We start from the raw sequence: 26,631 nt of genomic DNA, 5'->3' as shown, positions 1-26,631 counted from the left end.
TACCCGCAAGTTCTCAGGTACTGTACGTGATCAAGACACAAAACTGTCACCACTCATAGACAGTTGATTGAAGATGTGTTTAAACAGTTTCATTTTGTCCTCCGTCACTTCCGGTCCAAAGCGGAAGAGTTCAAACAAATCAAATTGTTAATCCGTTAAACTGGTTTTTTTTTATAGTTTAAGCTGTTTCGATGACTAATAATGTAAAATAGGAAAGTAAACAAGATATAAAAAAATTAAGTTTCATTAAGCACTTCCGTTTGTCCGTTTCCTGTCCCGACACAAAAAACCTTATATCGACGAGATCTCAAAAACGGTAACGACTTCTACAACCAAACTTTGTAGAATTATAGACCTGTGTATGGACATGTGTTAACACTATTTTGTTTCATCCGGTGTAACTTCCGGTCGTCACAGGAAGAACGCAAAATTTTGATTTTTTAAAAATATGTTGGTTATTTAGCATATGCATGGAAGTAACATTTTGGTTATAAGAATACAAGAGGTCATCTACACATGGTAAAAAAACCAAAAATAAGTTCTACTTCCGGTGAGACATCTCAAATATCTCAGGTAGCCTTCTTTTAAAAAAACAAACTACCCTCAAGATCTCAGAAACTGTGAGAGATACAGACACAAAACTTGTATGGATAATGGACATTTGAATGAACATGTGTTTAACGGGTTCCATTTGGTCGTTCGCCACTTCCGGTTTTAACTCGAAGTGTTCAAGCAATAAAAGGTTTTTTTTCTTAAGCATTTTTTAAACATTTTACTCAATGTAATGAACAATAACGTATCATAGGTAAATGTACTAAACTACGTATTTTCAATTTCTTAATCACTTCCGTTCGATCGTTTCCGGTTCCGAGACAAAAATCTTTTCTAAGCGAGATATTATAACTAACAAAAACTTGAACATCCAAACTTTGAGTAAAGACAAGGTAATGTTTATTGTGTTTTGTATGATCCGGCGTAACTTCCGGTCGTCACAGAAAGTACTCAAAAATGACGTTTTGTCTTTTTGTTTTGTTTATTTCTTGGGAATTCCTTTACAGTATAAATTATATCCATTTTCTGTTTACAAGAGAAATATATCTTTTGCACAGATTTATACATGAGGAACGGAAGACCTTTTTGTTGCTATAGCAACAAGAGTCTAGTTAAGGTCTTCCGTTTCCAACGGAAGACCTTATAGTGATTGTAATGTTTCTTTTTAAGGTCTTCCGTTTCCAACGGAAGACCTTATAGTGATTGTAATGTTTCTTTTTATTATTATTTTTTTCCCCTTTTTGTCTTATGAATTTCTCAGAGATGTCTTGATGAATTCTTATAAAATTTTCAGGAATGACTGAAAATATTAACATCTAGAGGTTTTTTGTAACAGATTTTCTAAATTCACTTCCGTTCGTCCGTTTCCTGTCCCGCGAGAAAAAGCTTGTCACATCGAGATGTCAGAAACGATAAAGACTTGAACATCCAAACTTTGAGGGATGATAGACCTATAGTTGTAGATGTGTTTAAACATTTTTGTTTTGTTCGGCGTAACTTCCGGTCGTCACCGGAAGCACTTCAATTTTTTTTGGTTTTACGTATTTAATTTATTTTCCGTAAAATAAAGATATTAGTATATATCCTTACATATGTCATCTATGCGATGTTAAATCAACAAAAAAATTCTACTTCCGGTGAGACATCTCAATCATCTCAGGTAGCTTTTTTAAAACATATTTTGTACCCGCGAGATCTCAGAAACTATAATTGATCAAGACACGAAACTTTCATGGATGATAGACATTTGATTGAAGATGTGTTTAACCGGTTTCATGTTGTCTTCTGTCACTTCCGGTCCACACCGGTAGAGTTCAAACAAATCGAGCTGTTTATCAGTTATAACTTTTTGTCTTTGATATCTGTAGTGTGCTCGATGAACAATAAAATGCAAAGGGCAAGTATACAAAAAATAACTTATAAAATTTACAATTAGCACTTCCGTTTGCCCGTTTCCTGTCCGGAGACAAAAAACCTTATTTCGATAAGATCTCAAAAACGGTGACAACTTGAACAATAAAACTTTGTGGGATGATAGACCTATGTATGTACATATGTTTACACTATTCTGTTTTGTTCGGCGTAACTTCCGGTTGTCACCGGAAGCTCTTCAAAAATAACTATTTTTACGCATTAAATTCTTTTGCCATAGAATAGATATATAAGTATAAATCTATACATACGTTATCAATGCAATGTTATATCAACAACAAAATTCTACTTCCGGTGAGATATCTCAAATATCTCAGGTACTTTTTTTGAAACACATTTTGTACAAACGAGTTCTCAGAAACTATAAGTGACCAAAGCGCAAAACGTTCATGGATGATAGACATTTTATTGAAGATATGTTTAACCGGTTTCATTTTGTCTTGCGTCACTTCCGGTCCATACAAGAAGAGTTCAAACAAATCGAACTTTTTATCAGTTTAACTGTTTTTCTTTGATATTTGTAGTAAGCTCGATGAACAATAATGTACAAAAGACAAGTATACAAGAAATATTTAATACAATTTACATTGAACACTTCTGTTTGTCCGATTCCTGTCCCGAGACAAAAAACCTTATTTCGACGAGATCTCATAAACGATGTCGACTTGAACAATCAAACTTTGTGGGATGATAGACCTATATATGTACATTTTTTTAAACTATTTTAATTTTTTTGGCGTAACTTCCGGTTGTCACCGGAAGCACTACAAATAATATGTTTTTTCTTTATTTATTTCTTTTACATGGAATGAATATATCAGTATACAATCTTAGATGTGTCATCTTTATAATGTTAAATTTTCAAATAACTTCCTTCCGGTGAGATATCTCAAATATCTCTATGTAGCTTTCCCTTTTACAAATTTGATGCCCGCAAGATTTTTGTCATTGTAAGTGAATGAGACACAAAGCTTTCATGAATGATAGACATTTGATTGATGATATGGGTTTTATTTTGTCAACTGCCACCTCCGGTTTTCACCGGAAGGATTCAAATAAATCATATTTTTAACAACCAAACTTTGTAACCTGTTTTGTTTAGTTTGGCATTACTTCCGGTCGTCACAGAGAGTACTTCAAAAATTGATTTCTTTTTCAATCTCGTTGTTTTACATGGAAGTAACGTCTGGATATATCATTTACAATACTTATCATATTAACTATTTTCTCTATGTAAGAGAAACAATGTCTACGGTTAAATTGATTCATGTATATCAAAACGGAAGACCTTTTTGTTGCTTTTGCAACAAGAGTCTAGTTAAGGTCTTCCGTTTCCAACGGAAGACCTTATAGTGATTGTAAGGTTTTTTATTATTATTATTTTTTTTTTTCCTTTTTTTGTCCACAAGATTTCTCGGAGATGGCTGGATAGATATTTTTGAAATTTTCTGGAATGAAAGACAATGATAATATCTCTAGGCGTTTTTTTCATTTTTTCAAAATTCATTTCCGGTCGTGCGTTTCCTGTCCCGCGTTGAAAAAGCTTGTCACCTCGAGATCTCAAAAACGGTAAAGTTTTGAACACCCAAACTTTGTGGGATGATAGACCTATAGCTGTAGATGTGTTTAAACTATTTTTTTTTTGTTCGTCGTAACTTCCGGTCGTCACCGGAGGCACTTCAAAAATAATTATTTCTACGCATTAAATTTCTTTTCCATAGAATAAACATAAAACTATTATTCTATACATAAGTAACCTATGCAATGTTATATCAACAAAAAAATTCTACTTCCGGTGAGATATCTCAATTATCTCAGGTAGCTTTTTAAAAACACAATTTGTACCCGCGAGATCTCGGAAACTATTAGCGATCAAGACACGAAACTTTCATGGATGATAGACATTTGATTGAAGATGTGTTTAACCGGTTTTATTTTGTCTTCCGTCACTTCCGGTCCATACCGGAAGAGTTAAAAAAATCGAGCTGTTTATCAGTTTAACTGTTTTCCTTTGATATTTTTTAGTTAGATAAATGAAAAATAATGTACAAATGGCAAGTATACAAGAAATATTGAATACAATTCAGATTGAACACTTCCGTTTGCCCGTTTCCTGTCCAGAAACCATAAACCTTATTTCGACGAGATCTCAAAAACAGTAACGACTTGAACAACCAAACTTTGTGGGACGATAGACCTATGTATGTACATGTGTTAACACTATTTTGTTTCATCCGGCGTAACTTCCGGTCGTCACAGGAAGTACACCCAATTTTGATTTTTTAAAAATATTTTGGTTATTTACCATTGAAGTAACATTTAGCTATAGAAATACAAAAAGTCATCTACACATGGTAAAAAAAGTTCTACTTCCGGTGAGACATCTCATATATCTCAGATAGCTTTCTTTTTTAAAAACAAAGTATAAATAAGATCTCAGAAACTGTGATAGATCAAGACACAAAGCTTATATATATTATATCCATTTTCTGTTTACAAGATAACTGGATTTTTTGTGCAGATTAATACATGAGGAACGGAAGACCTTTTTGTTGCTATAGCAACAAGAGTCTAGTTATTATTATTTTTTTTTTCCTTTTTTTGTCCACAAGATTTCTCGGAGATGGCTGGATAGATATTTTTGAAATTTTCTGGAATGAAAGACAATGATAATATCTCTAGGCGTTTTTTTCATTTTTTCAAAATTCATTTCCGGTTGTGCGTTTCCTGTCCCGCGTTGAAAAAGCTTGTCACCTCGAGATCTCAAAAACGGTAAAGTTTTGAACACCCAAACTTTGTGGGATGATAGACCTATAGCTGTAGATGTGTTTAAACTATTTTTTTTTGTTCGTCGTAACTTCCGGTCGTCACCGGAAGCACTTCAAAAATAATTATTTCTACGCATTAAATTTCTTTTTCATAGAATAAACATAAAACTATAATTCTATACATAAGTTACCTATGCGATGTTATATCAACAAAAAAATTCTACTTCCGGTGAGATATCTCAATTATCTCAGGTAGCTTTTTAAAAACACAATTTGTACCCGCGAGATCTCGGAAACTATAAGCGATCAAGACACGAAATTTTCATGGATGATAGACATTTGATTGAAGATGTGTTTAACCGGTTTCATTTTGTCTTCCGTCACTTCCGGTCCATACCGTAAGAGTTAAAAAAATCGAGCTGTTTATCAGTTTAACTGTTTTTCTTTGATATTTTTTAGTTAGATAAATGAAAACTAATGTACAAATGGCAAGTATACAAGAAATATTGAATACAATTCAGATTGAACACTTCCGTTTGCCCGTTTCCTGTCCAGAAACCATAAACCTTATTTCGACGAGATCTCAAAAACAGTAACGACTTGAACAACCAAACTTTGTGGGATGATAGACCTATGTATGTACATGTGTTAACACTATTTTGTTTCATCCGGCGTAACTTCCGGTCGTCACAGGAAGTACACCCAATTTTGATTTTTTAAAAATATTTTGGTTATTCAGCATTGAAGTAACATTTAGCTATAGAAATACAAAAAGTCATCTACACATGGTAAAAAAAAGTTCTTCTTCCGGTGAGACATCTCATATATCTCAGATAGCCTTCTTTTTTAAAAACAAAGTATAAATAAGATCTCAGAAACTGTGATAGATCAAGACACAAAGCTTATATATATTATATCCATTTTTTGGTTTACAAGATAACTGGATTTTTTGTGCAGATTAATACATGAGGAACGGAAGACCTTTTTGTTGCTATAGCAACAAGAGTCTTGTTATTATTATTATTATTTTTTCCCCTTTTTGTCTTATGAATTTCTCAGAGATGTCTTAATGAATTCTTATAAAATTTTCAGGAATGACTGAAAATATAAACATCTAGAGGTTTTTTGTAAAAGATTTTCTAAATTCACTTCCGTTCGTCCGTTTCCTGTCCTGCGACAAAAAGCTTGTCACATCGAGATGTCAGAAACGATAAAGACTTGAACATCCAAACTTTGAGGGATGATAGACCTATAGTTGTAGATGTGTTTAAACACTTTTGTTTTGTTCGGCGTAACTTCCGGTTGTCACCGGAAGCACTTCAATTTTTTTTGTTTTTACGTATTTAATTTATTTTCCGTAAAATAAAGATATGAGTATAGATCCTTACATATGTCATCTATGCGATGTTAAATCAACAAAAAAATTCTACTTCCGGTGACACATCTCAATCATCTCAGGTAGATTTTTTAAAACATATTTTGTACCCGCGAGATCTCAGAAACTATAGGTGATCAAGACATGAAACTTTCACAGAAGATAGACATTTGATTGAAGATGTGTTTAACTGGTTTCATTTTGTCTTCCGTCACTTCCGGTCCATACCGGAAGAGTTCAAACAAATCGAGCTGTTTATCAGATTAACTGTTTTCCTTTGATATTTTTAGTTAGATAAATGAAAAATAATATGCAAAAAGCAAGTATACAAGAAATATTTAATACAATTTACATTGAACACTTCCGTTTCCTGTCCAGAGACCAAAAATCTTATTTCGAGGAGATCTCAAAAACGGTAACGACTTGAACAACCAAACTTTGTGGGATGATAGACCTATGTATGTACATGTGTTAACACTATTTTGTTTTATCCGGCGTAACTTCCGGTCGTCACAGGAAGTACACCCAATTTTGATATTTTTAAAAATATTTTAGTTATTTAGCATCAAACTAACATTTTAGCTATAGAAATACAAAAATTCGTCTACACATGGTAAAAAAGTTCTACTTCCGGTGAGACATCTCATATATCTCAGAGAGCCTTCTTTTTTAAAAACAAAGTTTAAATAAGATCTCAGAAACCGAGATATATCAAGACACAAAACTTATATATATTATATCCTTTTTCTGTTTACAAGATAACTGGATTTTTTGTGCAGATTAATACATGAGGAACGGAAGACCTTTTTGTTGCTATAGCAACAAGAGTCTAGTTATTATTATTATTATTTTTTTCCCCTTTTTGTCTTGTGAATTTCTCAGAGATGTCTTAATGGATTTTCATATAAGTTTCAGGGATGATTGGAAATAAAAACATCTAGAGGTTTTTGATAGAAGTTTTTCAAAATTTACTTCCGTTCGTCCGTTTCCTGTCCCGCGACGAAAAGCTTGTCACCTCGAGATCTCAAAAACGGCAGAGACTTGAACATCCAAACTTTGTAGGATGATAGACCTATAGCTGTAGATGTGTTTAAATTATTTTGTATTGTTCGTCGTAACTTCCGGTCGTCACCGGAAGCACTTCAAAAATAATTATTTTTTTGCATTAAATTCTTTTTCCATAGAATATATATATAAGTATAGATTTATACATAGGTTATTCATACGATCTTTTAGCAACAACATTTTTTTACTTCCGGTGAGATATCTCAATTATCTCAGGTTGCTTTTTTAAAACACATTTTGTACCCGTGAGATCTCAAAAACTATAAATGATCAAAGCACGAAACTTTTATGGATGATAGACAATCGATTGAAGAGGTGTTAAACCGGTTTCATTTTGTCAGCCGTCACTTCCGGTCCATACAGGAAGAGTTTTAAAAAAGCGAGATGTATCAGTTTAACTGTTTTTCTTTGATATATTGAGTAAGTTAAATGAACAATAATGAACAAAAGGTAAGTATACAACAAATATTATAATATAATTTACATTGAGCACTTCCGTTTGTCCGTTTCCTGTCCCGAGATAAAAGAAACTTATATCGACGAAATCTCAAAATCGTTTACCACTTAAACTTCGTTGGATGATAGACCTATGTATGTACATGTGTAAAAACTATTTTGTTTAATCCGGCGTAACTTCCGGTCGTCACAGGAAGTACGACAAAATTTAATTTTTTAAAAATGTTTTCTTATGTAGCATGGAAGTATCAATTCAGCAATAGAAATACAAAATGTCATCTACTCATGGTAAAAAAAAATGCAAAAAAATAATCTACTTCCGGTGAGACATCTCAAATATCTCTGGTAATTTCTTTTTTAAATTGTCCCGAGACAAAAACCTTTTCTCCAAGAAATATTATAATAGACAAAAACCTAAACATCCGAACTTTAAGGGAAGACAAAACAATGCATGAAGTTATGTTTACTATGATCTGTATGTATAATAAGGCTTAATTTCCGGTCGTCACAGAAAGAACTCATAAATTGACATTTTGTCTTTTTGTTTTGTTTAACTTAGAAATAATTTCTTGGGAATTCCTTTTTATTATATATTATATTCCTTTTCTTTTCACAAAAGAAATGGATTTTTATGTGCAGATTTTTGCATGAGGAACGGAAGACCTTTTTGTTGCTATAGCAACAAGAGTCTAGTTATTTATATGATTGTGTAATCCGCCGTCGTGGGTTGAGCGCCGTCTGATTTCACTTTTATGTTTAACTTCTTCTTTAAAACTACATGGCCAATGGTTACAATTTCTACGGGGAGTTGATTTAAATCTCTCCACAATCATGAATAGAAAACCCTTACCGCTGACAAGACTTAGTACTTAATAATAATCGATAAATTCGATGTAATGTATTCAGAAGCATTGGGTTTTTTTTAAGGAAACTAATTTATAAATACCTCGAAAAATACCAGTTAAATGGTATCAACATATATGATATGTTTTGTAGTCGTATATGTATGTATTTCTACGCCAGAGTTTAATAAGACTGATCATGATTCACTGTCATTGATTACAGAAGCGTCATTTCTACAGCGGAAGCGTTTGACATCAAGGGTAGACCATCCAATCTTAAAGATAGAGATACTTAAAGCGTTGGCTAGACTTTACTATTATTGTTTGTTAGAAAAATGTTTGGATGCAATTTTTCAAAACTATTTGTATTATTGATACATAATTCATCGTTAAGTTTGATAGCGTCAATTCTATCTTTAAATATAACACAACATAAATCAAATGGATTTTTAGTCTTAGCTCGGAATTCTTGTCGGAAAAGCCCGGGAATTTATATTACACAAAATGTGCTGAATTATTTCAATACAGCTAAATATCTACTTGCCATGCAAATTTACATATCGTATTTATCTTTGAAGAAAACCTAAATGAATGGTTATAATGTCAATGAAAGTCTCTACCTAAATCGTGAAATTCAAGTCCCCTGGGCCCAGAACTTTAGACGGGACAAGTATTTCCTTATTGGGAACATGTGTGACCGCGTAGATTTGCACGGTGCTAGGGAATTTTTCTGGATCTGCATCGGTCGTGTGCAGTACGAACCGGGTGAGGGAATGTTGGCGTAAAGGGTATAAGGTGTAGGCGCGCTGTGGGCCGTAGGATAATAACGAAGGGTAGGTTTGCCGAATTCCCAAAGGTCCACCAGTATACAGCTCCAGAGAAATAAACCAAGTGATGAAGGATTCCGTATTTATTGGCCGAGATTCAACGATGGCAACATTAAAACATTTTAACAGACAGACATTTTATAAACAAGTCGGATATGGCCAGTAGTGGCCTCCGGACTCAAGACTCTGGGTGAGTCGTTCGTGGCCGAGGCTGGCCGCCGTATTCCAGACTGCCGATTGACAATTGTACATAATTATTTATAAGAATCTGAACAATGAGTATAAATTGACAGGTGATGACATAAGTAAGCTGAGTGAAAGGTTCACATATATAAAATAATTAAATAAACTCAATGAGTCTTTGATGTCCAAGACATGAAAAACTGATAATTGCACAATGTTGATTTAAGAGATTAACAGTCCTTGAGACATGGCACTCCGTCTCTTTGAAATCACATATAGAGTCCGAAAAGTGTCAATCACTAAATAAATAAGTAACTTTGTAAGAAATAAACTGTGAGAAAATATTACGAAACAGATGTTGAATTTTAAAAGAAAAGTCCAAAATAAAGTTATAATTAAACAGTGAATTTTGCACGGTGATACATGCGTGTAATGAATCTTAGAAATATTGTCCTCTACCCCCATTGCTATTAGTGTAATATACATATATGATGTATATATTACAATATTATGATATATAATATTATAACATCTTCTGAGAAAAAAAATGCATGTGGCGAGGTCGATACAGCCATATAATGAAACTTAAAATCTTCTACAATCTTCTCTACTCGTATTTATTTCTAAAAAGAAAAAAAAATGAATGTATGGTTATAATGTCCATGAAAATTTCTACCTTAATAATAAAATCCTTTACCCTGGGTCATGGGTTCAGACCCCTATGGCCACGTATTAAAGAAGTTGAATGTTTTCAATTTTTTCTCTCTGTACTCCCACCGTCGTGAAAGATAAAGTAAATACACTCCTTTGTTACTCTGTCCGTAATGTCTTAATCTTATTTTGTGAAATTCACTGCCTATGGGTCAGATATTAAGGTTTTACCGGTATTATTTAATTTTTTTTTTTTTTTGGGGGGGGGGGGGATAGGGTTGGTGTGGTCGACAAATATGGCTAAATAGTGAATATGTACTTTTTAGGCCGTTTGAGACACTCAGGTTATTTATTGCCATTGGTCGTAGGTTGTCTGTAAACAGTTTTACATACATTGTATTTAAATTTAAAACGTCCAGGTAAATTGTCACTTGTGATTGGGCATATCAAATTTAATAGGTGGTGTTTTTAAGTTTCTGTGCATTCCATACTCGTGTGTATTTTTTTTAAAGTAAACTGTGAATATTATGAAAGATTACACGACAAAGGCCTCACTCCCTCATTATTAGTTGTTTGCAAACGTCAGACAAAAAAATCGGGAATACAATTCAAAGAAGTCTAAAAAATGAAGCCTAAAAAGCAACCATAAGACTCCATAATGTGTCCATCTAAGGGTTATGGTACATAGGTAACAATCAAGGCCTGTAGGCCTCTTGTTTTTTGTTTGTTTGTTGTTGTTGTTTTTGTTGTTTTTTGTTGTTGTTGTTTTTTTGGTTTTGTTTCTGTTTTGATTTGTTTTTTATTTGGTTTGTTGTTGTTTTATTCTTTTGACTCTTCAAATGAAATTCAATAGAATTAAGAATGGATTTGTTATATTTTTTATCCTCATGTTATGTACTTATTATTTGACAGTGTTTTATTTCTTTTATAGTTTTCCCGTTATATAATGTCAACTTTTATAAATTGTATGAACATTCAGGATAACTTTAATTTAAATTTCTTAAGCGTTCGATTCTAGACTTAAAAATGTTAAAGAATCTTACATTTTTGTCAGATCCTTTTGCCTTCAGGATGTTTTAGCATTCTATTATGATGATAATGATTTCGCCTGTAATTTCACAAAGGATGATTTCAACAGCATTTTTAATGGTACGTGTATGGTATTGCTGATTTTAATCAAAAGAGTTAATTATGTAAACAAATAATAGATAATAAATGATAAGTGTTTAATAAATATTTTTTCTTTTAAGGTCATACTGCGAGATGTCAGCGATTTAATTGCTCATATGTTTCTAAACCTGATATGACAACCGAGGAAACGTATGAAATTGAACAATTAAAAATTCAATTTTCCCAGACAGATGATATCATTCTAGATAAGCCATGCGGGTCTTTTAAAAATGAGAACCTTTACGTAACTGTCAACTGTGAAGAAATAAATTTTCAGGGTAATGGGTATATCAAAAACGTTTTCCGATCAAATGTACAAACAAAAACAGTCAAACTTACAGTAAAATGTACGGCGATCAGTGCCAGTTGAAAACATTTGTTTTTAAAATAATTGAAATATTGTCTTTCTAATGCTAGACTTGAAATATTGTAAAAATAAGTTTAAGTTAAAAGCTAGTGTATCAATTCGTTTTTAGCTCACCTGAGCTGAAAGCTCAAGTGAGCTATTCTGATCACATTTTGTCTGTCCGTCCGTCTGTCTGTCTGTCCGTCCGTCTGTCCGTCAGTAAACTTTTTACATTTTGTACTTCAAGTGAGCTATTCTGATCACATTTTGTCTGTCCGTCCGTCTGTCTGTCCGTCCGTCCGTCTGTCCGTCAGTAAACTTTTTACATTTTGTACTTCTTCTCTAAAACCAAATTTGACAAAAAAAACATCCTTATGAGAAGGCGAATATAACTTGCAGAAATGAAAGACTGATCTTTATTAAAAGTGGAGAAAACATTGAAACTGTAGAAAAAGGGGGTGTATTTAAATAAATCTTCTTCTCAAGAACTACTGAGTCAAATTCAACGTTATTTTGCATAAATAATCCTTATGGAAAGGAAAATATGAATTGCAAAAATTATCGGCGAATTCTGTTTCAAATTTTAATTATTTACGAAAATAAAAATAACTAGATGCTGTCATTAGACAGTAATACCCGCACCAAGTGTTTGCCCCTTAATAACACTGTTTTGTACCAGTTTAATTAAAAATGAAGGCCACATGAAAACTCCGGTAATACATTTAAAAATTATAATTTTCATAACTGAAGGATATTCAATTAATATTTAATATACTTTATTGTTTATCTCAATAGAAAGTATAAATCACCATATGCAGGTGTCCTGCACCACCTTAAAGCTATTTTTTACCTAATAAAATGGTGCAAGTGGATTTGAAGAATAGGTCATAAAAATACATGCATGTTACAAATAACTAATTTACACAGTCTGTAGGTATCATTAGCGGGTACTAGTTTTACCCAGCTCTTCGATAGATGGGTTCGCGTGTATACATACATGTACATGTCTGTGATTTCCATATGCAGAAAAGGATTAGTCAAGATCAGCTAAAGGAATTCATTATTGTGTTTTAATTGGATTATCATTATGATGCTGACCAATATAGGTAAGCATAATACATGTAGTAGCAGTAGCACAATATAATGAGATGCCAGCATACATAAGTTCTACTTTCACTTTCTAAATGTGATCTCCCTTTGACAGCATACTGTATCATCATCTTTTAATATTTAAATAAGCTTATCATCGTTACCTATCTTATCGCATTTGTAAGTAAGTGTACTAGACACTTAATTATCAGTTTTATATGATTTATAATAGGAAGGAAGGAGTATTTCTTTCTTAATGTATTATAATGCATCAAATACAATGTAGGTCATGACCTTATGGGACTAGCTGTTCTGACCCATGGAAACAGGAAAATACAAAATATCTTCTAATGTCATTATGATGCATCAAATGGTAAAGTACATTAATGACCCCCAGGTGTTGTCTTTAACTCGCTTTGCCCGAGTTAGTGCATATAGGAGAGTTGATTAAAATCAACACCCAATAAAGTATGTTATCTTATTCATATGTTACAGTAGTGTTTGATCCATCTGGGTAATTCCTAGCCTAATGAGGTCACTGCTTTGTTTAGGAGACTTTACAATTGCCCCAAATAGGCGAACACACATGCATATAACATTTTGTTTATAAATCTTAAAAATTGAATTAAGCAATTTCAAAATGTTAATGTACATCAGGAGAGAAAAAGCAATCAAGAAATGATTTAAAATTTGCTACTGCAAACAATTGTAAGAATGTATTAAGAAGACTGAATCTTAACAACCAGGTTAAATTGGGAAGGGGGGGGGGTAATGTGGAGTATAAACATTTATAATTTGAATCATTTATTGTTATTAATTTTAACTTGTCAATGAATACTAGTTATTGATCCCAAGGTAGAAATATGACCTCTGATCAGATCTCGATCATTTGTCAATTATGCAAGGTGTAATGTATTTTTTTTAAATAACATTTTTTACCAGTTTATAAAAGTTTTTAGACACCCAAATTATGTTTTGATTTAATAGATCATTCGACAATTAAGAGGGGGGAGGGCCGGTTTATATTTGAGCTTGTTTAGGAGTGGGGGTCATATTTTTGACATTTTTTTAATGTAATTTAAAATAAGACCAAGCCATACTACAGTCATGAACATGAATAGTATAGAACAAAACACAAACTAATACATGTATATATACATATGAAATATTACAAAACATAGATGATTGATCTATATCTGGGTTCTTAAATTGAATCATATATCATGTAGATATTATATTATTGTTTCTTTGTTCAAGGCATTTCAGATGGTATATAAGTCATGATCCCAAGTGCTCTTCCTGAAATTATCAAATATCATAAAAGCCATTGAGATCCCCACCTTAATCCAAAGATATTATTCCTCCTTAGGTCATGGCATGTAAGTCATGACCCTAACGGGTGTCAAAAGGGTGTGGGGTCTACATTGAACCTTGTAGGAAGAATCGTAGACTCTATTTTGAATGGTAACTTGAAAATGGACAAAGATAATAATATAGGGTTTTCATAATCGTATATTGACTGTTACTGGCAATATATGGGGTTTATTAGATCTGACACTGGGGTCATGCCCACCCCCAGGAATTTCAAATTACCATATATCTCAGAAACTGTTATAATCATGACCCCTAAACCATATATATTCATGTTTCTGATGTCAAGGGGCATCAAATGTTATGTAGATCATGGGCCCTGTGGGTGGTCCTGACCCCCTCAAACAGTAAGTCCCTTAATATCTTCAAAACAGTTGAGATCCCCACCCTTAAACCATATATATTCTTGGTCCTTGTGTCAAGGGGCATCAAACGGTATGTAGGTCATGGGTCCCGGGGGTGGTTATGACCCCCCTCGAACAGGAAGTACACGAATATCTCGAAAACGGTTGAGATCCCCACCCCTTAACCATATATATTCTTGATCCTTAAAGGGCATCAAAAGGTATGTAGGTAATGGGCATCAGGGTTAAATTTAATTTTTCAAAACCGTAATGCACATCTACATTGATCTATGAAATAATTCCTATCATATCCCAAGATATGATGTGTCTATCCATTAAATCATAAAAGGAGTTCTAGGATCTATGTTTTATTGAAGTGATAAACGTCAATTTTCTGCTACTTTTTTACTCCCTGGATGAAATTTAAATTTTTAAAACCTTAATGCACATCTATAGAACAGTCCCTATCATATCCTTAGATATAATGTGTCTATCTATTAAATCATCAGAGGAGTTCTGGGATCTATGGGTTTTTTTTAGTGATAAACGTCAATTTTCTGCTACTATTTGACTCCCTGGATAAAATTATAATTTTTGAAATCTTATTGCACATCTATAGGACAGTCCAAATTATATCCCAAGAGATGACGTAGCTACCCTAAAAGTTGTAAGAGGAGTTTTTGTTTGCAAAAAAAAACGTCATTTTTTGTTGCCCACTGATCCCCTTAATAAAATAAAAAATTCTGGAACCTGATCACACTTCAATATAACACCCCAGTCATATTCTAGAAGATCATTTGGCTACTGCAAAAAGAAAATGACGTTTTTGAAACCAGTTTTTTTGTAAAAAAAAAAAAAAAAAACCACGTCATTTTTTAGCAATTAATTGACCCCCAGGACAAAATTGAAAATTCCGAAACCTTATTGCACAGGATACCCTAAAACATATTCCAAGAGATGATTTGTCTACTGATGAAAATGTAGGAGGAGTTCGAGGAAAAAGGTTTTTTGTGAAAAAACGTCATTTTTTACCAATTATTTGACCCCCAGGACTAACAGAGAATTTTTGAAACCTTTTTACAAAACAACATGACACCCCAAATCAAACTCTAAGAGTTCAAATTGCTGATTTATAAGATGTAAGAGCAGTTTGAGAAAGTAAAACGTGACAGACGGACGGACGGAACAGAGTAACAACAATGTACCCGAACTTTCTTTAGAAAGTGCGGGTATAAAGATATAATAGCGGTCAATCAGTTTATAACTTCGGTTTCGATATTCCATATCGAAAACGAAAGTTCTTTGAATAAAGCAGCCATGTTAGAATGTTGACTCATGGCAAACGAGTCAAACTGACAAAGATAAATTTGCCTTTTGTGCAACAGTTTACGTACGAAGGGATACTTGAAACATGCTAATATATTTTTGCCGATTTCGTGAAGTGAATTGATGTTAAATATTTCAATGCGTTGACATTTTCCCTCGTGACCGTGTTTTTACGTTGTTTTGAACTTCGTTAATATGCTTTATGGAAATATCGCCTGTATTTTGGAATTTTTACGTATCGAATCAATTATAGACTTCGGGAAATCAGACACTCAGTTAATTGTTTACTTCGCAACATGAGCAAAATCTGATGCACTAACAACATATTATATTATAAATACTATACATTCTATTGGTAATTCGGTACTATCTCTACGTTATGGTTGATTATAATGTAACGTGTTTCGTTAAGATGCTCTGCATTTTCAGTCGAAACAGAGATTGTTTTTGCTGCTAGAAATATATAGGTATAAATCTATACTACTATATTAAAATAATAGACTCAATTGTTTGGGCTTTAATACCGATAAATCGGAAGTGTACTGTCTTTTGTTTTAAATATTTTGAAGATTACCAATTTGTTTTTATTGTTTCTCAATTAAGCTTCGCTATTAATAATCAACGAAATTTCCTCAGTAGATCCCGGAATTCATCTGGATTTTTCGGATTTAACAATCTTACGCGTGTGCAATACATTCACGCTAACGGGATCTTTAGTTTATGTTTCCACAATATCTATACTACTATATGAAAATAATAGACTCGAATGTTTGGTCTTTAATACCGAGAAATCAGAAGAATACTGTCTTTTGTTTTATATATTTTAAACATCTTTGGTACTTGAAGATTACCAATTTGTTTTTATTTTTTCTCAGTTAAGCTTCATAATCAACGAAAATTCCTCAAAAAATCCCGGAAATCACCTGGATTTTTTGGATTTTACAATCTTGCGCTTGCGCATTACATTAACCTAACGGGAGCTTTAGTTTTCACAATATCACATCTGCATGAATAAACTCAGAAATGATAATACAAATACGGATAAATTTTCTTTGGACTTTTGCTGTAAATACTGTTCATATATATATATATTTATTTTAACTAAGTACTTTCTTTTGTCTTCGTGATGACAAAAAAATATTTGATTACATGCAAAAAAGTTACATTATATTTGTTAGGAGAGTGAAGATAGAATATGTTTAATCGTAAAAATGATTATGTCCTACGGATCCAGTTTTACAAAGAAAATACGTGTATGTTGGTGAAAAGGCGTTGAATTCTTTCATTCTATTGATTAAAATTTTTAGTTGAAAGGTCTCAAAAAGGTTTGTTGTGATGAATTTGACTGTTATTTTGAAGGCAAATTCATTAACTTTCTCCAAAATCGTTCCGGAGCGATTCCGCAATTTTCTGCTACATTACGGGTATAAGGGTGGCATTCTAACTGTAATGAGGGCCTTTACAAAGACAGATTATTCAAACCAAGGAAAGTGTAGTGAAATTAATACCATTATTGTAGGCTTATAGCTTTGTGAAGTAAATGTCAATAATAAGGTGTGTCGATGTACATATTTCATTAATGTCCGATATGCAATGTCAACCCGTGCACGCACTGGTCAAAATCTAGTATATTATGAAAAATAAACTGTGCTCTTTCTTTGTTTTTAATTTAGTGGATGTTTCTTTTGTTTTGTTTACAATTTTGTCATTACTAACCATAATCAGCTGTGTCAAGTTTCGAATTATAAGCAAGATACTGAGCTTTACTCACAGAAGTGAGGCCATGCTTTTGTTCATTCTGAATAGGAAATACCAAGTTATGTATCTTGCTTATAATCCTACGATTTACGCTGAAATTTTGATTGATCAGTAGATATGTCTTGCCAAAAGGATGATATTCTGTAAATACTTTCTGGTGCACCTTCTTCAACGATAAATTGCATAAAATCTACACAAAGAAGATGGGTGAATAAGGCGTGCAAAATGCCCATATGAGGAATGATTAGATACTGTAAAATCAAAATATCAATAAATTTAATAATTCTTTTAAAAATAGTAAAAAACAATGTATATTTAACGTACATTTAACATCGGTTTGTTACTTTTAAATATTTTAAATATTTGTAATAGGTTGATTCAAACTGGCGTAAGTGTCTCAAAACCTCCAAATAATGTCATTTATATAACTTCAATGCCTTTTCTTTTATAGATTGGGTCTGAGCTCCATATTTTTGGTATAGTCTAAATGCGGTTTAATGGAATTAAAGCCGATTTTAATCAACAAAAATGTGGAGTGATGACCCACTTTACTTTAAAAATGTCATTTTGTAGCACAACAATTGAATGTTTTAGAAAAATAATACAAGTCCGTATATGTGTGGCCAACGTCTCATAAAGCATTAAAACAACACACTTTGTTGTGAATAAAATGGCTCAGTGGTTAGAGCACAGACATTATAGAACATACGTTTTTATGTTGTAGTTTCGATACCACCAAAACTTTAGGATTTATTATTTTTTTCTTAACATTTTTTGAAAAATTTCAAACTGAATTAAGTTAGAAATTACCATTACATTTTGTAAACTTGTATAATAATATATCAAATAAAGTGTTAAATTTGAAGTTGTATTTTACGACTAAACCAAATGGGAAGTTGTACCATCTTATTCCCCCTATCTTCTTTTTGATAGTTTTTCGAACACAAGTATATGAAAACGACGCCTTTTATATTATGACATATTATTATAATTATTAGAATAATAGCATTATCGCTGTTCTTAAAAAATTATTGCAACGGAAAATCATTTTTGTTGTAGACATTTGTTGTTTTTAATAAAGATGAAAATGATGGGTGGGCCTTGGTACAATAGAGCGACATGCCTGCATTACATTGATTTGAATTATAGCTCTTTAACATATGTGACAACATTTTTCAGTTTATTCTACAATTAAGTGAGTAAGGATATGAAACGTCATACGAAATGAATTCATTCCTGGTAAATGACAATCGTTTATAATGGAGAGGGCCAATTAAATTTTTCAATGTTTTTAATTTGAGGAATTGAGAGCATTTGTTCTGGTGCATTGAGGTACACATTTCTTCGTTCACATATAGGATTTTTGAAAAGAAAATACAATAACTAGTAAATAGTGGAAGGAGAAAATGTTTTTTATGCTCACAAAGTGATGGGGGGGGGGGGGGCTAAAATAAAGGGAACTGGAAGTTAACCGTGAACAACAACTGAAAATTTTGTTATTTATATAGCATATAATCTTATTTTAGGTAAAAATGGTATTTCATAAAGGTAAATATGTCAAAGATTAAGTATATGCTAAAATAAGTGTAAAATTCGGGTATTCATTTTTGGTTAATCTACCGAGGGACCGCATGGCACAATATCCTTTGAACGACCATATAAAGCCAGTGTTGCTCAGGTGAGCGAAGTGGCCCAATGGGCCTCTTGTTTTAAAGATGATTGTTTCTATCATATTACGGATTTTTTTTTTTCTTGTATGCAATCGCTAAAATCATTTTTATATAGATCGTGGGATAGGAGAAAGTTGTTTTAAAGACAACCAGTGTGCCATGGTGACTGTTAATTCCGCTTGTAATCAGACAGCAAGGGTTTGCCAGTGTAAGGCAGGGTATCTCTATTTGTGTGAGACAAACTCCTGTTTTCCAGGTAAAATTGTATTGATTGCAATTAAATTCTTTTGCATTGATTTTTATGCTTAAGAAAATTATTGTGTTTAAAATACGCTACTTATCACGTCTCAACAAAGAATTCTTTATCTTGAATAATAAAAAATCAAATACGCTTAGTTTTATAATATTATGAACGTTATTTTGATTCATTCTGAAATAATAATTTACACAACGTTTTCCCCTAGAACAAAACTTGGGAGAAGCGTGTTCCGACACTAGACAATGCGAACAGATGAATCCATATTCAATGTGTAGTGTTGAAAATAAATGCGAGTGTATACATGGATATACCAAACTGAATAACACATGTTTGCCAGGTAAAATATGGTGATGTGTATTTAGACAGTGTAAAACTTTTAAAAGTGATGCTAATATTGCAATTATCACTCGTTCTAAAATCTTAATCTTAGATTAAGATTTAAACTTGCTTTTTCTTCACTTGCTTTTAGACAATTTTTATGCAATAAGTATTTGCATGACAACACCATTCTAAGCAAGTAAAAATGATGTAAATAGAGCAACTAATGCAAATTTCGTTTACACTTGTAGTTTTACTTAATTCCAACCTGTAAATTTCTAAACAATTATATATCCACACGTTTAGTTTTTTTTCTACAGATATTGGTATAATATTCATGTACATATCATTTTTTATTTCCTTCATCCTTGCCATAGAGCGCCGACTGAATGAAACATGCGACGATGATATACAATGTTCAGTGGTCACTCCTAACTCTACCTGTAACAGGACTACGAACGTGTGCGAGTGTACCGAAGGTCATCTACAGATGCTGAACATGTGTGTTCATGGTAACACGGGAGACATCTTTTTTCATGTGTTTTTAATTTTATCATTAACAATTACATGAAATGAACATTTAATTCTGGGTGCAATCAGTCTTTGAATTGTGATGTCGGCGCGTAATAATATTACATGTAAAATATTTGATCATCACATCGGAGGAATCTTTTTTTCTCTTTTTAACAATTAAAAAAAAACACATTTAAAATGTGAAAATCAAGGGCCCGGTACAGTCGTTTTTGAATTTAATTTAGTGTAATACTATTAGATAATTTAATCTTTATTCTTTATATCTTTAAATTGGAAGTAAGCTATTTTAGACATTTTATAAAACTAAATTAAGTTTATCATTTTGTTCAATGTACAGAAGAAAAATGGTACTTATTTTAAATTGATTAAAATGATATATCCATATAAATGTATGAAAGGTTTGGTGTAAATCTTTTAAGGTCTTTTTTTGATGAACGAAATTTCTCAGCATTGCACAAGACTTCCGTTAACCATCGAAATTGTGGCGGATAAAAACATGCAACAGATCTGTAACATGTACTCGACGGTATTCCAAAGTACTTCTGAAGGTAACGTATAATAGTTTTTATGTGATACGCTCTGTGAATTCTTTGTAACTGAATTATATTGCACTGAATGTGCGTATACAAAATATCTAAATGTTCCTCGACACACTAAAATTTTATTTGATGGATTGATAGATAATCTATTTTGAAATATAATTCAACAAAATGGAGAACAATATCTGCTTTCAGTTATTTTATATGATTATTTTGGGGGTATTTTTTAAGTGAAACGTGAAAACCTATTTTGAGGACATTAATATCATTAATATTTAACTAACTTCACTAACGAAATCTATTTTGAGCATTTATTTTTAAGATGTTGCTTAACCTGGGTGTCGCCGATAACAAAACAATTCTATAATGATATTGCCGAACGATACAACTACAAACACGATATTTAGATAGAAAAGAGTTATAGAGATAGCTCTGAAACAGTTTTTTGGGCACAATGATGGAATACATTGGACCAATGGACCAAGTAGCGAATAAGAGATATTTTTGGGGAATATTCGAAAGAAATCTCACATATATATATATATATATATATATATATATATATATATATATATATATATATATATATATATATATATATATATATATATATTGATTTCCATAAAAGCAAATTTTGTTTAAATATGTTACATATTTTTCTTTGATGAACCATTGATATTTCGGATTGGCTGAACAACGGAAAAATACCCAAAATTGATGTTCAACAAATAAAGATGAAACTGCAATAAATCTGAGGTGAAATTGTACATGAATCAAAGACGTTTTTAAAGACCATTTGAACTGTTAATAATACTTAAAGTCCATTATTCTATAAATAGTCATAATTAATGGGATATCAGCCACTTTTATTTGATTTTAATTAAACTATACTCTATAGAATAGTTTACTGGAAAAAAATTGAAACAAAATCCGTAATATTTATAAAAATTTTGTTTTAGTGGTAATTGCATTCAAAATATTGAATCTTAGCACTGCACTTGCTATTTATATAAAACAGTGAGTATATTGTAAACAAAATCGTATAAAGCTTAATGGGTGCGCAAATAGAATCATTTTCCGGACGTTTCATGGAAATAACTAATGATTAAATGTTCAATAAAGAATGGGAACATATTAAGTACTATATTTATATAATGATTTGTGTTTAATTGAATGAATTGAACTTTTATTTATGATCTGGATAGAATACAATTTGGTTTAAGTTGAAATTGTAATTTGTGAAATACGTTAAAATCTTCTGTATACATGTGTAAAAATTAGTTACTATCCCAACAGAGGCAGACAACGACAGTAGCTATGGTTTAGTGGTAGGCGTTGGAATAGCAGGACTTGTGATTGGAATTGCTGTGTGTGGAGCTGTATACGTTATTATGACTCGACATAGATCAAAGTCTCAAAACAGGTGAAAGATTTATTGCTGCTACAGAATATAAAAATCATTTGACTTGAACTTTTTCAATCAAACATCCTGACCAAAAGTTTCAAAGCTTAAGTCTTAAATTGAAAAAAAGGCTTTCTCGTCACGTTTGATCGATAATATATAAATGACAAATAAATGAACAACATTTTACTGAACTTTAATTGTTCAAACATTAAGGCCACTAATTAAAAAGTTATGTAGTAAGGTTGAGGAGCTAAAAATACGGCTTGATAATGATATTATTTAATTGTAAAAATGTAAAAATGATATTATTTGAATCATTGCAATTTATAATACTTTGACCAGGAGTATTTCTTAAAATCTGTATTACATAATTGACAATGATGTTAAACATTATATTTAATGTTTTATTGAGACGTCATATGTCTGTCGTAATCACGTGCGGGCAAATCCTTACAGTGCAAATGATCTAATTAAGTTGAATCGGCGCAGGTGATTGATGGCATTAAATCATAAATATTTTAAAGAAAAACTCTTTGTTATGTCATATAGTTTAAACTTTTTGCTTGGGCTTGAACTAGATATTTTGTTTATCATAGATATAGAAATCATCAAAATCAGACACATTTTTACCAATCAAAAGCGATTTACAAAAATGGAGTAAATCCGTAGGTTTCCCAAGCACGACTCACATGGGTACAAGTGCTTTTATTCTGTACCAATTTTCCGTAAAATATTCTAAAATTGTACCAATCTTTCACCAGCGCCAAGCTTGTTTTTACATGCATTAACATTTCGTTATTCAGTTGTTTACTTGCAGTAGGGAGAGTCTCCAAATCACTAATTTATAAATTGTCTTTTACTTTAAACGAAGCTTTAAAACTGCCGATTTTTTATACTGGATATTAATATGAATGAATTTTGCACGTCTAGCATAAACGGCAGCACCTATTTATAGAAAACATGCGGTTTCATTACTGTTTACTAATATTCACTTTTAGCGTTACAATACATTCCCTGCGAACTATTGACAGATATGCAGATTGTGACGTTAAAGTTAATTATGACGTTAGATCGTATGAAGTACAGACACGTGACTCTCTACACATCGCTGTAAAATCAATCGGGAAGCCTTGACATACCCGAGTAATGTTTAAGCTTAAGGACCTTCCACACTTTTAGAAAAGTTACGCAAACACGCACAAACTTTCAATTAAAAAAGTTCGATTTTTAAACATTTAAGAACGATTGAGAAAACTAATATGTAAAATTTTTGCAGAAAACATATTCATGAAACTGTTATAATACGACTTTATCTTTCAAACTACTGACTATTTCCACTCTGCTTCTGTGCTTTTATGTCAATATCATAGATTTTCCAATGCAATGAAATATCCGAGCGCAATGTATTCTCATGACAATTATCAGTCCCTGGCACTTAAAAGTTCCCTGGTTTAATTATCTAGCAGTGTCGTTGTATTTTCAATTTTTTGTATTTTTTTTCATTAGTTAAATTCAAACAAACTTAGCACAAAGTATGTGTGTAGGTACATGTATAGGATATCAGAAGCATGAAAGTTTGTTCTAAAAGGACTTATAGTATGAATTATTAATTGCAAGTACAACCGACCTAGGTTATATTTCAAACAAAACAGAGAGACATATTCACAGAAAACTTCATTGAAAATTACAAATAAGACGTTTGTTCAGGTGTTGACACCCAAAGTAAATATGAAAAACAAGGTGTGAAATTTTCAAAATAGAAATATTAAGGGAATAATAAAGGAACGAAACCATTAAATTAACTTGCTACACATGTACATTGATAAAAAAAAAAAATGTTGTTAAGCATCCTATTGAAGAATGTATGATAATTTTCAAAGACTGTGCCCCTTTCACCAACAAATAGGTTAAGGAGGAATCTAGTACAACATAATGTTGTTTTCAAAAACAACAACGCAGAATCGTGAGTTATTGCTATTGTTTGCAAGGATATAAACGCATTAAATATTTAGGATTGTATGTAGATAATTTTAACCTTAAGAGTTTTAAGAGATGAAAAGTGCTTCAAAGAAGGCACAGGGAAACAATAACGTTCAATTCCAATTTCTCAGTTTTGTTTTATGTGTTTTTTAAAATAAATTCATGATATAATCATTATTATTTTATTTTTTTCCCCTTGAGAATTTTTCATCATTTTATAGCTTATCCAAATTCTTATCAACTCACAAAAATTAAAATTTTGAGTGATTTTCTTCATATGAATAAATCTAATGTACATGTACATCTCATCTGTTTATTACCAGAACCAATGCAGTCAATGAAGAAATCAACCAGCCAAGATCTGTTGAGGTATATAACATTTTAGATCTGTCTTTTAATCAAATCATTTTATGTGTTTACCTGGAGGAAACCTTACATCGCTTTTTATACATAAAGATTTAAGTATTCATTTTATGCTAAATTTTTAAGGTGTCCAATGCTGTGTATTCCGAACCTATCAAACATAAGAACAAGAAATATAATCCTGGTATTGCCGGTGAAAATGTTATTTACAATCACTTACATGAAGACCTTAGCGATGTCTGTATACAAGCAGACTACGACCATGTGCCACAATTTGGCACTGATGATGACGACTACAGTCATTTGGGTACGTGCAACGCGACTGGTGTAGATAGTCCTGAAGAATATGGAGTGGTCAATTAATTGGTAAAAGAAATCGCTTCGTTATATGTTTTGACTAAAAAAAAATTGGGTCCTCCGAAATAAGCCATATCAAATTTATTTGGTGATTTCTTGGTACATATTCTATATGTCATTTTGCAATTGATTTTTAAGGTCTATGTTCTATGTGTTATATGATAGTGATAAGTTGCATATTTATTTCTTTTTTTTATTTATATGTATACAAGACTGTGCTTAATAAAACTCCTTTCAGTCAGTGAAATCACTCACTGTTCAATAATCACTGATATGTCTTGAGAGATAACATGTACAAAGTGCTAGCCAATGGGTGAGGGTTAGATATATAACCAGATAATAAGTAAATGGATTTAAGCCAATATTGACCTGATTTGAACGATGACATTATCCCTACTGCAGCTGCAAACTATTTATTGTATTTGTGTACAATGACTCCTATATGAAATACATTTGCCGTATATGTACTGTACTAATAAGTATCCTGAAAAATTCTTAAACCTACAGATAGTTTAGCGAGGGTCACTTGAAAAAGTCCTGTATAATTTGTCTACACTGGTGCAATGCACTGATTAAAATTATAATAATTTATTTTGTATAAATTGATTTTGAAAAAAATAAAATTAAAAAAAATGATAACAATAACATATCATTATCATTTTTTGATTTTAGTTTTTGCAAAATCAATTTATACAAAATAAATTATTATAATTTTAATCAGTGCGTGACAGACATAATGGTATTCAAATAGCTTTTAGAACTTTTTATTGTGGCTTTTCTTTTATTCACAAATTTTATTGATATTAAATTGACATTATAAGATTGCTTGTTTTTTATATTATGAAACAAGACGTATCTTATTTCATGTATTTTTTTTTAAAATGTTGAAATGCTGTAACAGTTGTAAATAAGAACATTTTGTTAATAGTTTTTCATCCTTTATAGTATTTATGATTATCAATTGGTGGAATACAAGTGTTCAAAGTGGAAGTCAAATTTGTATATTGTAATAACTGGTTTTTTTAATGTGAGCAATTTTTTAATAACAGTTGGTATATTACGTATATGTTTTTTATAGCATTAAAATTGTTTTTTTACTATGTTTTATCTCATCATTTTCTACTTTTGAAAAATGTTTGAATAAGAGGCTCTTAAAGTCACTGCTGTAACATTTGCTTGCACAAAATTCATAACAATAAATATGCATTTAACCTCGTACCATGTGAACTCAGAAGATTGTTTCTTTTTTCTGTAACCTGTATTTCATGATACAACATTGTCCTTTATCACTTGAACATTGTAATCAAAATGTATATAATTGAAACGTTCTGCAAGTCATTGATTGCAAATGTCAAATTGAGACAAAAATCAGAGCTTAACCTAATACTTGACTTATATGTTGCTCAAGGTAAAACTGTGGCATTCTGTCAGCCGAATGTTGGCTGAAAGCTCATGAAATGTAACTGAAAGTCAAATCTTTGCCAATCTTAAAATTTAGCTACCTTTCAGTCACCTTTCAGTGGACTGAATGGCAGAGTTTCTGTCTGTGTTGTAAAACAGATTTATTTAGTGTATTTTTCTAAATTTCATTCTTATTGGAAAGTGTGCAAGATATAGGTCTAAATTTTATATGTTTTTTAATGTATGATTAA

General features: G+C 31.7%; 1 protein-coding gene across 1 annotated transcript in view; it reads left to right on the top strand.

Annotated features, from left to right (window-relative positions):
- The window catches only part of LOC136269643 (uncharacterized), a 28,753-nt gene extending 3,154 nt beyond the window's left edge, over nt 1–25,599 (top strand). The window contains exons 3-11 of the mRNA XM_066073478.1: nt 11,205–11,299; nt 11,401–11,598; nt 19,340–19,480; nt 19,689–19,820; nt 20,179–20,313; nt 20,755–20,883; nt 22,171–22,297; nt 24,583–24,628; nt 24,749–25,599. Coding sequence (XP_065929550.1) covers nt 11,205–11,299; nt 11,401–11,598; nt 19,340–19,480; nt 19,689–19,820; nt 20,179–20,313; nt 20,755–20,883; nt 22,171–22,297; nt 24,583–24,628; nt 24,749–24,985 — 1,240 coding nt within the window. The 3' untranslated portion in view covers nt 24,986–25,599. The remainder of the gene's footprint in view (nt 1–11,204; nt 11,300–11,400; nt 11,599–19,339; nt 19,481–19,688; nt 19,821–20,178; nt 20,314–20,754; nt 20,884–22,170; nt 22,298–24,582; nt 24,629–24,748) is intronic.
- Nucleotides 25,600–26,631: the final 1,032 nt, after the last annotated feature.

The sequence above is a fragment of the Magallana gigas genome, chromosome 10 (assembly GCF_963853765.1).
Source record: "Magallana gigas chromosome 10, xbMagGiga1.1, whole genome shotgun sequence".
In the NCBI taxonomy this organism is placed as follows: Eukaryota; Metazoa; Mollusca; class Bivalvia; order Ostreida; family Ostreidae; genus Magallana; species Magallana gigas.
Note: the sequence above shows the minus strand (reverse complement) of the source record. Positions and strands in the feature narration are given on the sequence as shown.